Genomic DNA, 13,907 nt, shown 5'->3' with positions numbered 1-13,907 from the left:
CCATTTTGTAAGATATGTACAGTGTTTCTTTGATTATTTGACTCAAACACCTATGCAAAAAAGTAAGCAAATATAATAATCGGAAACTATTTAAAATGCATTGTCAACTGTATTAAAATATTCGCATGTGTTTAATTCAATTCCATGGATTTCATGTTTAACACCTGGGAAATAGATCAACTTTTAATATAGAAATGTCAATATTTTTTTAATTCAAAGGACATTTTAACATATTAATATCGAAAATAAGGATGGACATTGTGTATACGTTTATAGTGTTCATTGGTATAACCCCATTTACGCAATTGCATTCAGTTTTGAGTTGAATGGCGGTTCTTTGAACAGATTGCTTTTTTTATTTGATTGGATGATGGGTGGGTGATGTGCACCAATAGCATGAGTAGTTGTACAAAGAGATCTACTCCCTCCCCCACCCGTCCGCAGCATTGTCAGTATGTTGCTTGAGCTCGCGTCGAGAGGAGGATGCGTTTAAACACTTACATTGAATAAAACATCCTCGATCTGCTTTCGTAAAAATGGATTTTTCTGGATTACTGCAAGTGTGTCGTTGATGGATTTTCACATTGACCTCCTCATTCCGAACAATATTTCAATGGGAAATAACGTCGTATTGTGACGGACCGGGGATGACAAAGAGAATGGGATACCGGGACTGGAAATGGTGGGCGCTTTGGTGGAATCATTTATTTCTCTTGTGGAGGACAATTGACGCACAGACTCGTTACAGCATCCCAGAAGAGATGGAACAAGGAGCTGTGGTAGGAAATCTAGCCAAAGATCTCGGTTTGGGACTATCAGTCATTTATGACCGTAAACTGCGTGTTGCCTCCGAGGCTGGTAAGCAGTATTTCAGTGTTGAGGCGGGGAAGGGCGAGCTGGTGGTGAATGACAGGATAGACCGAGAGACTTTATGTGGACAAAGCACCAGCTGCGTATTACCTCTGCAGGTTGTGATGGAGAACCCGCTACAGTTATATCGAATAGAAGTGGAAATAAGAGACGTAAATGACAATTCTCCCAGTTTTCTCAAGAGCGATCACGTAATAGAAATAGCTGAATCCACCGTCGTCGGTGTGCGTTTTCCTTTAGAGAGTGCGGAGGATCCCGATGTTGGCAGTAACGGATTAAAAACGTACACATTGAGCAAAGATGATTGCTTCACCTTAAAGGTTAAGGAAATTGAAAATGGACGTAAAATACCAGAATTACTACTGAATAAGTCATTGGATCGAGAGAAAAAAGCCACTCACAATTTGATTCTTACCGCTATGGACGGGGGAAGTTCGGTAAGGTCCGGAACTTCTAAAATAACTGTTCATGTGCTCGATAATAATGACAATAGGCCGTTATTCGAAAATTCAATCTATAAAGTTTCTGTTCAAGAAAACAGTGCAAATGGCTCGTTTGTAGTTACAACAAAGGCCACAGACATAGATGAGGGTCCAAATGGAGAAATCGAGTATTCACTTGGTGTGCACACACCACCAGCAGTGCTGTCATTATTTCATATCGATGCCGTAACGGGAGATGTATTTTTGAAAAAACAGCTGGACCACGAAACTCAATCCTCATATCGAATAGATATTAGTGCAAAAGATAAGGGATCGCCTAAAATGGAGGGTCACTGCACTGTGCAGGTGGACGTGGACGATATAAATGATAACGCTCCAGAAATTGTTCTAACTTCCAAACCCAGTCCTGTGCGCGAGGATGCACCACGCGGCACAGTAGTGGCTTTGATCAGTGCACGAGACCTTGACTCCGGTGATAACGGTAGAGTGACGTTACAACTTCCCAAGCGGTCGCCTTTCACACTGAAACCATCGTTCTCCGATAATTATGAGTTGGTTACCAGTGGATCTTTAGACCGAGAGAGTTTCTCACAGTATAATATTGAGATAACAGCCACTGATTCAGGCTCTCCTCCTCTATCCAGTAGGAAAACCATACCAGTCAGCATCACGGATGTGAACGATAACCCTCCTATATTCACCCAGCCTTCGTATAATGTGTATTTAAAAGAGAATGGGGTACCAGGCTCTATCCTGTACTCAGTATCAGCATCTGATGTGGACTTCGGTGAAAACGCCCAAATCTCTTACTCTATACTGGACTCAAAAGCGCAGGACGTCTCTGTCTCATCGTATGTTTACATCAATTCAGATAACGGCAGCATCTACAGCATGCACTCGTTTGACTATGAGAAACTGAAGGTGCTCCAGATTCAGGTTCAGGCAAAGGATCAGGGCTCTCCGTCTCTCAGCAGCAACGCCACCGTCCATGTTTTTATCCTGGACCAGAACGACAACGCCCCCGCGGTTATTTACCCCTCCTCCGCTGCCCTGGGCTCCCTCTCTCATCAGAGGATGCCCCGCTCCGCTAAAGCGGGTCACCTGGTTACCAAGGTGACGGCCGTGGACGCTGACTCGGGCCACAACGCCTGGATCTCCTACAAACTTGCGGAAGCCACAGACGCCTCTCTGTTCGCTGTCAATATGTACACAGGGGAGGTGAGGACCAAACGCGCCGTGTCAGAGCAGGACGACTCCTCTCAGAGGCTGCTTATAGAGATCAAGGACGACGGGGAACCGGTCCAGTCCACCACCGCTACGGTGTCCATCCTGCTGGAGGACGGCCTACATGAGCCCATATTAGACCTCCGACATAAACTGCACGAGCCCAGCAAGAAAACTGGGAGAATAACTCTTTATTTGATTCTCTCTCTGGCCTCGGTGTCCGTGCTGTCTCTGCTGACTTTTCTCATCTTAGCGGTTAAATGCGTGAGGAACAGCAGAAGCAGCGGTAGTTGCTGCATGGGAAGGACTGACTGTGATGATTACAAGAACCCCAACAGAAACCTGCAGATTCAGCTCAACACTGATGGACCTATAAAGTACGTGGAGGTCCTGGGAGGAGACATGTTGTCTCAGAGTCAGTCCTTCAGGTCCTGTATGTCTCCAATGTCTCCAATGTCAGAGTACAGTGATTTCACTATGATCAAACCCAGTAGCACCACTGACTTTAACGAGGTGATCAGTGTTCTGGATGCGTCTCTACCCGACAGCACCTGGACCTTTGAGAGCCAGCAGGTGAGCAAAACAAATTAATTGATTCAAAATTCATATTCTCTGGGAGGTTTAAAAAAAAATACCATATTAATTTCTAAAATTGATTTACATCTTGCTATCTGGCTATTGTCTGAAATTCTGTTTTTTATAGATTAAAATGACATTAAGGCCCGGCTTGATTCATAAGTCTCATTTAATGTGTAAATATATATTTGTAATGCTTTTTTTTTACACGCATCAGAAAAGTGCATATTTAGCACCACCTAAATAACCCAAACAAAATGTTGGAAATATTATACAAAATACAATCTTTATCTGTTAGACTTTTTTTCTTATTTGTTTTCATTGCCGAGATTTACTTTTTGATTTAGCTCACTTTTGTTTATATTCGTTTCTCGACATTTAATTTGATCAACACAGTTCATACGCCATAGGAATACCGTGCATCTGACACATTTCACACCCAATACATAGGCCGAGTTTGATGAGCGCCGCAAAAGCACTGTTAACTCCCCTTTCTATTGGATGGTAAGGATGGACGCTCTGCACCAATCGCGTACAACGAGATCCATCCCCTCCCCCTGTTGCAGACTCAGAATTGTAGACTTCAACCATGCAAAGAGCAGGAGGATGTTGGGTGATGCGCTCACACCCCATAAATGAAAAGGAATCGCTAATTTAAACATCAAACATGAACAAAAATGCTTCACATATTTGTATAGGGATAATTTATATTCGTTGGAACCGGATATTAACGTCGATTTTCTCGATGGGAAGTGGCATATTCTAACGGATCCGGGATGACAAAGACAATGGGATACCGAGACTGGAGATGGCAGGCGCTTTGGTGGCATCATTTCTTTCTCTTGTGGATTACAATAAACGGACAGACTCGTTACAGCATCCCGGAGGAACTGAAACAGGGCTCTGTGGTAGGAAATCTAGCCAAAGATCTGGGTTTGGGACTAACAGACATTTTTGATCGTAATTTGCGAGTCTCCTCGGAAGCTGATAAGCAGTATTTCAGTGTGGATGCAGGGAAGGGCGAGCTGCTGGTGAACGACAGAATAGACAGGGAGGCTTTATGCGGACAAAGAGCCAGCTGTGTGTTGCCCCTACAAGTTGTTCTTGAAAACCCGCTTAGTTTACATCGGATTGAGGTAGAAATAAAAGATATAAACGACAATTCGCCTAGTTTTCATACAAAAGAACTGTCCTTGCAAATCTCTGAAACGGCAGCAGTTGGAACTCGTTTTTCTTTGGAGAGTGCAGAAGATTCTGACGTCGGAAGTAATTCAGTTAAATCCTATATTTTGACTAAAAATGAATGTTTTACATTAAAAATGAAAGAAGTTGAAGATGGTAAAACAGTTCCGGAGTTAGTGTTAGAGAAGCCCCTGGACCGGGAGAAAAAAGCAGTTCATCAGCTGCTACTAACCGCCTTAGACGGGGGAAATCCAGTCATGTCTGGAATATCACAGATTACTGTCTCAGTGCTTGATGTAAACGACAATTTCCCTGCTTTCGATAAGAATATATACAAAATTATGTTGAGGGAAAATAGTGCGAAAGATACATTCGTTACACAAATTGCAGCAACTGATGCTGACGAGGGTTCTAACGCAGAGGTTGAGTTCTCTTTTTCGTCGCGGACACCGGATTCAGTCTTATCAGTATTTGAAATCAATTCATTAACAGGGGAAATATATTTGAAAGGAAACTTGGATTATGAAAAATCGACGTTCTACAAAATTGAAATAACTGCGACGGACAAGGGGGTTCCTCGCATGGAGAGTCACTGTCGCCTGCAGATAGATGTTGTAGATGTAAATGACAACAATCCAGAAATTGTTCTCACATCTGAACCGCAGCCGGTGCGTGAAGACTCACCAAGTGGGACGGTGGTGGCTTTGATCAACGCGCGTGACGCTGATTCCGGTAATAATAGTAAAGTGACTTTGCGACTTCATAGAGGTTCTCCTTTTATTCTGAAACCATCATTCTCTAATAATTATGCACTGGTTACAAGTGGTGTATTAGACCGAGAGAAGTTCTCCGGGTATAATATTGAGATAATAGCCACTGATTCAGGCTCTCCTCCTCTATCCAGTAAGAAGATTATATCTGTCAGCATCACTGATGTGAACGATAACCCGCCTATATTCACTCAGCCCTCCTATAATGTGTATTTAAAAGAGAATGGGGTACCAGGCTCTATCCTGTACTCAGTATCAGCATCTGATGTGGACTTCGGTGAAAACGCCAAAATCTCCTACTCTATACTGGACTCCAAAGTGCAGGACGTCTCTGTCTCATCGTATGTTTACATCAATTCAGATAACGGCAGCATCTACAGCATGCACTCGTTTGACTATGAGAAACTGAAGGTGCTCCAGATTCAGGTTCAGGCAAAGGATCAGGGCTCTCCGTCTCTCAGCAGCAACGCCACCGTCCATGTTTTTATCCTGGACCAGAACGACAACGCCCCCGCGGTTATTTACCCCTCCTCCGCTGCCCCGGGCTCCCTCTCTCATCAGAGGATGCCCCGCTCCGCTAAAGCGGGTCACCTGGTTACCAAGGTGACGGCCGTGGACGCTGACTCGGGCCACAACGCCTGGATCTCCTACAAACTGGCGGAAGCCACAGACGCCTCTCTGTTCGCTGTCAATATGTACACAGGGGAGGTGAGGACCAAACGCGCCGTGTCAGAGCAGGACGACTCCTCTCAGAGGCTGCTTATAGAGATCAAGGACGACGGGGAACCGGTCCAGTCCGCCACCGCTACGGTGTCCATCCTGCTGGAGGACGGCCTACATGAGCCCATATTAGACCTCCGACATAAACTGCACGAGCCCAGCAAGAAAACTGGGAGAATAACTCTTTATTTGATTCTCTCTCTGGCCTCGGTGTCCGTGCTGTCTCTGCTGACTTTTCTCATCTTAGCGGTTAAATGCGTGAGGAACAGCAGAAGCAGCGGTAGTTGCTGCATGGGAAGGACTGACTGTGATGATTACAAGAACCCCAACAGAAACCTGCAGATTCAGCTCAACACTGATGGACCTATAAAGTACGTGGAGGTCCTGGGAGGAGACATGTTGTCTCAGAGTCAGTCCTTCAGGTCCTGTATGTCTCCAATGTCTCCAATGTCAGAGTACAGTGATTTCACTATGATCAAACCCAGTAGCACCACTGACTTTAACGAGGTGATCAGTGTTCTGGATGCGTCTCTACCCGACAGCACCTGGACCTTTGAGAGCCAGCAGGTGAGCACCAAACGGTAGACCAGGTTATACATGTTTTCCGTCATTATAACCCAGAATGACATTTTATCGTTCAATGACCAGCCTTGCATTAGTTTTTTCTGTATTTAAATATCTCTATAATGAAGATGAAAAGTTTGTATTAATATGGAAATTCGTTTGACCATTAACATTTTTTTCCAATTGTACACACATTCTAAATTTGTATTTCCTGTTGTAATAGTTTTTAATGTGTTTTGCCAGAATCCCGATAAAGACAAAATATATGACAAAACCTTTGCCTCTGGACTTTTGGAAACCAGAGTTATTTAAGATTCAGATATCTACACAACTCAGGGGCGTGTCCAGACATTTTTTATAGGGGTGGCTTGAAGTGTGAGCAGGACCGCCTGCGCAGACACACACACACACACACACACACACACACACACACACACACACACACACACACACACACGAGAAAACACACACCCACACCCAGGTGTCGGCATAGCATTAATTTAGCTCATCTCTGCCACTCAGGTTTGAGAAGGAACTGCAACTCTAAACAAGAGCAGTTTACATGAAGTGCCGTGGCCCGCCTCTGACTGGGCATATAGCTTATCATATTTTAAGATATTGGGGTGGCACTTGGGGTGGCTAATTTCAGGGGTGGCCCGTGCCACCCTAGGCCACTCCCTGAACACGCCAGTGACACAACTCATTCTTATTTTAAGCGTCACAGTATTCAAACGCATTAATCCGTTTCCTAATATTTTTTTAAACAAAATATTGCATAAGTGCGAAGTCTCAAACGTAATAATCACAATGTATCGATTTTTAAAACCTAACCCCTTTAACCCAACTTGTTTCATTAACAATTGCACGTTAATTGGGTATTTTAGAAAACCCTTTTTAGTCTCTTCTGATTCCAATTTTGTTTTTAAATCTATTTTAGATGGAATTGTCAACGTTTTAAATGGAATTATATCTAATCATTATTAGTTGCTAATCAATTGCAAATCATTTGCACATTGAATCATTTTTTATTCTATTTAATATTTCACCAGTGAATTTTTTTATTTTTTATTTTCTCAGAACACAGTTACCCGTTAAATCTCAAACTCAATATTGTTACATTGGTCCAAATGCATTGCGACCTCATGGGGCTGCAGTAGCTTTATAAACCGGTTTAGGTCTTTGGGATTGGCTAGCAGGGATGAATGCCGTGAACCAATAGAATTTAAGTCTGTAAGAGATCTGCTCCTTCCCCCATTCAGTCACACCACGGTAACCCTCACAGTGAGCTGGAGAAGAGATGAGCTTATCGAAGGCGACCGGAATATATTATCAATGAAAAATGCAATAAGGATTTATTAATATTACATTTTCTATTTTGGCAATGGATAAAACTATTTGTCTGATTTGACCGCTATGTGGAAGGGAAATAACATATTCTAACGGACCAAGGATGACAAAGAGAATTGGATACCGAGACTGGAGATGGCTTGCGCTTTGGTGGCATCATTTCTTTCTCTTGTGGAGTACAATAGACGGGCAGACTCGATACAGCATTCCGGAGGAACTAAAACGGGGCTCTGTGGTAGGACATCTATCCAAAGATCTGGGTTTGGGACCATCAGACATTTTTGACCGTAAGCTGCGTCTCTCCTCTGAGGCAGGCGAGCAGTATTTCAGCGTGGACGCCGGGAAGGGCGAACTGGTGGTGAATGACAGAATAGACAGAGAGACGTTATGCGCACAAAGCGCCAGCTGTGTGTTGCCTTTACAGGTTGTAACAGAAAATCCGCTACAGCTACACCGAATTGAAGTGGAAATAAGAGACATAAATGATAATTCTCCAATGTTTTTAACAGAGGAGCGATCTTTAAAGATAGCAGAATCTACAGCCACGGGCATACGCTTTCCTTTAGAAACAGCACAGGATCTGGACGTTGGCGGTAATTCGGTAAAATCTTACACTCTAAGCAAAGATGAGTGTTTTAGTTTAAGGATTAAAGAGATGTCTGGTAATCGAAAAGTTCCTGAACTAGTATTAGATAAATCACTTGACAGAGAGAAACAAAGTGTCCATCATTTATTTCTGACAGCTTTAGACGGAGGCAATCCGGTCAAAACAGGAACTACTAAAATCACGGTGACTGTCCTCGACAACAACGACAATGTCCCCGTTTTCAAAAGGCCTTTGTATAATGTAACAGTACATGAAAATAATGACGTTGGTTCTGTATTATTAAAAGTTGAAGCAACTGATGCAGACGATGGTGTTAATGGGGAGATTGAATACGTATTTGCAGAGCACACACCACATTCAATGTTATCTATCTTTCAGTTGGATTCAAGTACAGGTGAAATTTCCTTGGCCGGTCAGTTAGATTATGAGAGCAGTGCAATGCATGAAATAGATATAACTGCAAAAGATAAAGGGATCCCTGAGATGGAGGGTCACTGCCGTGTGCAAGTCATGGTAATAGACGTTAATGATAATGCTCCAGAAATAGTGCTCACGTCAAAACCAAACACAATAAGTGAGGACGCACCAAAAGGCACAGTAGTTGCTTTAATCCGAGCCCGAGACCTTGACTCTGGCGACAACGCCAAAGTGGCATTACAACTCCCCAAAAATTATCCGTTCAGTTTAAAAGCATCATTTTCTAATAATTACGCCCTGGTAACTAGTGGTTTATTGGACCGAGAGAGATTCTCTGGCTTTAATATTGAGATAACAGCCACTGATTCAGGCTCTCCTCCTCTATCCAGTAAGAAAATGATACCTGTAAGCATCACTGATGTAAATGATAACCCGCCTATATTCACTCAGCCCTCCTATAATGTTTATTTAAAAGAGAATGGGGTACCAGGCTCTATCCTGTACTCAGTATTAGCATCTGATGTGGACATTGGGGAAAACGCCAAAATCTCCTACTCTATACTGGACTCCAAAGTGCAGAACGTTTCTGTCTCATCGTATGTTTACATTAATTCAGATAACGGCAGCATCTACAGCATGCACTCGTTTGACTATGAGAAACTGAAGGTGCTGCAGATTCAGGTTCAGGCAAAGGATCAGGGCTCTCCGTCTCTCAGCAGCAACGCCACCGTCCATGTTTTTATCCTGGACCAGAACGACAACGCCCCCGCGGTTATTTACCCCTCCTCCGCTGCCCCGGGCTCCCTCTCTCATCAGAGGATGCCCCGCTCCGCTAAAGCGGGTCACCTGGTTACCAAGGTGACGGCCGTGGACGCTGACTCGGGCCACAACGCCTGGATCTCCTATAAACTGGCGGAAGCCACAGACGCCTCTCTGTTCGCTGTCAATATGTACACAGGGGAGGTGAGGACCAAACGCGCCGTGTCCGAGCAGGACGACTCCTCTCAGAGGCTGCTTATAGAGATCAAGGACGACGGGGAACCGGTCCAGTCTGCCACCGCTACGGTGTCCATCCTGCTGGAGGACGGCCTACATGAGCCCATATTAGACCTCCGACATAAACTGCACGAGCCCAGCAAGAAAACTGGGAGAATAACTCTTTATTTGGTTCTCTTTCTGGCCTCGGTGTCCGTGCTGTCTCTGCTGACTTTTCTCATCTTAGCGGTTAAATGCGTGAGGAACAGCAGAAGCAGCGGTAGTTGCTGCATGGGAAGGACTGACTGTGATGATTACAAGAACCCCAACAGAAACCTGCAGATTCAGCTCAACACTGATGGACCTATAAAGTACGTGGAGGTCCTGGGAGGAGACATGTTGTCTCAGAGTCAGTCCTTCAGGTCCTGCATGTCTCCAATGTCTCCAATGTCAGAGTACAGTGATTTCACTATGATCAAACCCAGTAGCACCACTGACTTTAACGAGGTGATCAGTGTTCTGGATGCGTCTCTACCCGACAGCACCTGGACCTTTGAGAGCCAGCAGGTGAGCACCAAATGGTAGACCAGGTTACACATGTTTTCCGTCATTATAACAGCGAATGACATTTTATCGTTCAATGACCAGCAAGTTTGTTTTAATATGGAAATTCGTTTCTCCATTAACACGTTTTTCCAATTGTACACACATACATCCTAAATTTGTATTTCCTGTTGTAATGGTTTTATGTGTTTTGCCAGAATCCCGATAAAGACAAAATATATGACAAAACCTTTGCCTCTGGTCTTTTGGGAACCAGAGTTATTTAAGATTCAGATATCTACACAACTCATTCTTACTTTCAGCGTCAGAGTATTGAAACACATGAATGAATTTCCTAATCAATTTTTAACATAATATTGCATAAGTGCGAAGTCTTAAACGTAATAATAACAATGTTTCCATTTTTACAGCCTGAACCATTTAACCCATTTATTGTTAATTGTGCTTTTTAGAAAACCATTTTTTTTCTCTTCAGATTCCATTTAAAAAAATCTATTTCAGATTTAGATATCAATGTTTTAAATGGTATGGTATCTTAATCATTATTAGTTGCTAATCAATTGCAAATCATTTGCACAGTAGATCGTTTTTATTCTATTTAATATTTCACCAGTGAATATTATTTTTTATTTTCTCTGTAGACAGTCACCCGAATCTCAAACTCAATATTATTACATTTGTCCAAATGCATTGCGGCCTCATGGGGCTGCAGTAGCTTTATAAACCGGGTTAGGTCTTTGGGATTGGATAGCAGGGATGAATGCCGTGAACCAATAGAATTTAGGTCTTTACAAAGAGATCTACTCCTTCCCCCATTCAGTCACACCACGGTAACCCTCACAGTGAGCTGGAGAAGAGATGAGCTTATCGAAGGCGACCGGAATGTATCTTCCATGAAAAATGGAATAAGGATTTATTAATATTACATTTTCTATTTTGGCGATGGATAAAACTATTTGTCTGATTTGACCGCTATGTGGAAGGGAAATAACGTATTCTAACGGACCCAGGATGACAAAGAGAATTGGATACCGAGACTGGAGATGGCTTGCGCTTTGGTGGCATCATTTCTTTCTCTTGTGGAGTACAATAGACGGGCAGACTCGATACAGCATTCCGGAGGAACTAAAACGGGGCTCTGTGGTAGGACATCTATCCAAAGATCTGGGTTTGGGACTATCAGACATTTTTGACCGTAAGCTGCGTCTCTCCTCTGAGGCAGGCGAGCAGTATTTCAGCGTGGACGCCGGGAAGGGCGAACTGGTGGTGAATGACAGAATAGACAGAGAGACGTTATGCGCACAAAGCGCCAGCTGTGTGTTGCCTTTAAAGGTTATTACAGAAAATCCGCTACAGCTTCACCGAATAGAAGTGGAAATAAGAGACATAAATGATAATTCTCCAATGTTTTTAACAGAGGAGCGATCTTTAAAGATAGCAGAATCTACAGCCACGGGCATACGCTTTCCTTTAGAAACAGCACAAGATCTGGACGTTGGCGGTAATTCGGTAAAATCTTACACTCTAAGCAAAGATGAGTGTTTTAGTTTAAGGATTAAAGAGATGTCCGGAAATCGAAAGGTTCCGGAACTAGTTCTTGAAAAATCACTTGACAGAGAAAAGCAAAGTGTCCATCATTTATTACTGACAGCTTTAGACGGAGGCAATCCGGTCAAAACTGGAACCACAAAAATCCTAGTGACTGTCCTCGACATCAACGACAATGTCCCCGTTTTCAAAAAGCCATTCTACAATATCACAGTCCACGAAAATATGGATCCTCGTTCTGTACTTTTAAAAGTTGAAGCAACCGACGCAGACGAAGGTGTTAATGGGGAGATTGAATACGTATTTGCAGAGCACACACCACATATTTTGACCTCACTTTTTCATTTAAATCCGGATACAGGTGAGCTTTCTTTAGTACGTTCGTTAGATTATGAAAACAGTGCAATGCATGAAATAGATTTAACTGCAAAAGACAAAGGTATCCCTGCGATGGAGGGCCACTGTCGCGTGCAAGTCATGGTCGTGGATTTAAATGATAATGCTCCGGAAATAGTTCTCACTTCAAACGCAAACCCTGTACGTGAGGATGCAGCACGAGGCACAGTTGTAGCCTTAATCAGAGCACGAGACAACGACTTTGGTAAAAATGGTAAAGTAACGTTGAAACTGGCAGAGGGTTCTCCATTCAGTTTAAAGCCATCATTTTCTAATAATTACGCACTGGTAACCAGTAATTTATTAGACCGAGAACATTTTCCCGAGTATAATATTGAGATAATAGCAACTGATTCAGGTTCTCCTCCTCTATCCAGTAAGAAAATTCTACCTGTTATCGTCACTGATGTGAACGATAACCCGCCTATATTCACTCAGCTCTCCTATAATGTGTATTTAAAAGAGAATGGGGTACCAGGCTCTATCCTGTACTCAGTATCAGCAGCTGATGTGGACTTTGGTGAAAATGCCAAAATCTCTTACTCTATATTGGACTCCAAAGTGCAGGACGTTTCAGTCTCATCATATGTTTACATTAATTCAGATAACGGCAGCATCTACAGCATGCACTCGTTTGACTATGAGAAACTGAAGGTGCTCCAGATTCAGGTTCAGGCAAAGGATCAGGGCTCTCCGTCTCTCAGCAGCAACGCCACCGTCCATGTTTTTATCCTGGACCAGAACGACAACGCCCCCGCGGTTATTTACCCCTCCTCCGCTGCCCCGGGCTCCCTCTCTCATCAGAGGATGCCCCGCTCCGCTAAAGCGGGTCACCTGGTTACCAAGGTGACGGCCGTGGACGCTGACTCGGGCCACAACGCCTGGATCTCCTACAAACTGGCGGAAGCCACAGACGCCTCTCTGTTCGCTGTCAATATGTACACAGGGGAGGTGAGGACCAAACGCGCCGTGTCCGAGCAGGACGACTCCTCTCAGAGGCTGCTTATAGAGATCAAGGACGACGGGGAACCGGTCCAGTCCGCCACCGCTACGGTGTCCATCCTGCTGGAGGACGGCCTACATGAGCCCATATTAGACCTCCGACATAAACTGCACGAGCCCAGCAAGAAAACTGGGAGAATAACTCTTTATTTGGTTCTCTCTCTGGCCTCGGTGTCCGTGCTGTCTCTGCTGACTTTTCTCATCTTAGCGGTTAAATGCGTGAGGAACAGCAGAAGCAGCGGTAGTTGCTGCATGGGAAGGACTGACTGTGATGATTACAAGAACCCCAACAGAAACCTGCAGATTCAGCTCAACACTGATGGACCTATAAAGTACGTGGAGGTCCTGGGAGGAGACATGTTGTCTCAGAGTCAGTCCTTCAGGTCCTGTATGTCTCCAATGTCTCCAATGTCAGAGTACAGTGATTTCACTATGATCAAACCCAGTAGCACCACTGACTTTAACGAGGTGATCAGTGTTCTGGATGCGTCTCTACCCGACAGCACCTGGACCTTTGAGAGCCAGCAGGTGAGCAGTCAGGAAAATGAACCAATACATTGTTCAGTGGTGTAAGAATGGTATTTTACTGTGTATGTAAAACGAAGGGAAGCACAACTTTTCCTTTCGCTATGAAAAAACAAGAAATTCTAAGAGATCCTTTACTTTTTTTGTTTTATTGTTAGTTGGTATATTTAAATTGTA

The 13,907-nt window shown here is 43.7% G+C and overlaps 3 protein-coding genes and 1 pseudogene across 43 annotated transcripts in view; all 4 read left to right on the top strand.

The window, feature by feature from the left end:
• Positions 1-13,907, top strand: part of LOC120818130 (protocadherin gamma-C5) — a 168,550-nt gene that overhangs the window by 136,122 nt on the left and 18,521 nt on the right. For 2 of the 40 annotated variants that reach the window (XM_078101218.1, XM_078101213.1), the window contains exon 1: positions 10,732-13,733. The exons of the other annotated variants lie outside the window; for them this stretch is intronic. In XM_078101218.1, coding sequence (XP_077957344.1) covers positions 11,271-13,733 — 2,463 coding nt within the window. In that variant the 5' untranslated portion in view covers positions 10,732-11,270. Of the gene's footprint in view, positions 1-10,731; positions 13,734-13,907 lie in introns of those variants that run through there. 40 annotated transcript variants of the gene reach the window in all.
• LOC120818132 (protocadherin gamma-C5) lies at positions 307-3,497 on the top strand. The gene has a single exon (XM_078101252.1). It carries the CDS (start codon positions 648-650, stop codon positions 3,126-3,128), a length of 2,481 nt encoding a protein of 826 aa, XP_077957378.1. The 5' UTR covers positions 307-647; the 3' UTR covers positions 3,129-3,497.
• Positions 4,066-6,623, top strand: LOC120818135 (protocadherin gamma-C5). The gene has a single exon (XM_040174985.2). The coding sequence runs from the start codon at positions 4,433-4,435 to the stop codon at positions 6,368-6,370; it is 1,938 nt and encodes a 645-aa protein (XP_040030919.2). The 5' UTR covers positions 4,066-4,432; the 3' UTR covers positions 6,371-6,623.
• On the top strand, positions 7,582-10,487 carry LOC144406193 (protocadherin gamma-C5 pseudogene; annotated as a pseudogene). Its single transcript, XR_013467397.1, has one exon. The product of XR_013467397.1 is annotated as a protocadherin gamma-C5 pseudogene (transcript).

This window comes from Gasterosteus aculeatus, chromosome 4 (genome assembly GCF_964276395.1).
Source record: "Gasterosteus aculeatus chromosome 4, fGasAcu3.hap1.1, whole genome shotgun sequence".
Classification (NCBI taxonomy): Eukaryota; Metazoa; Chordata; class Actinopteri; order Perciformes; family Gasterosteidae; genus Gasterosteus; species Gasterosteus aculeatus.
The sequence above is the reverse complement of the archived record's forward strand: the minus strand, read 5'-3'. Positions and strand labels throughout refer to the sequence as shown.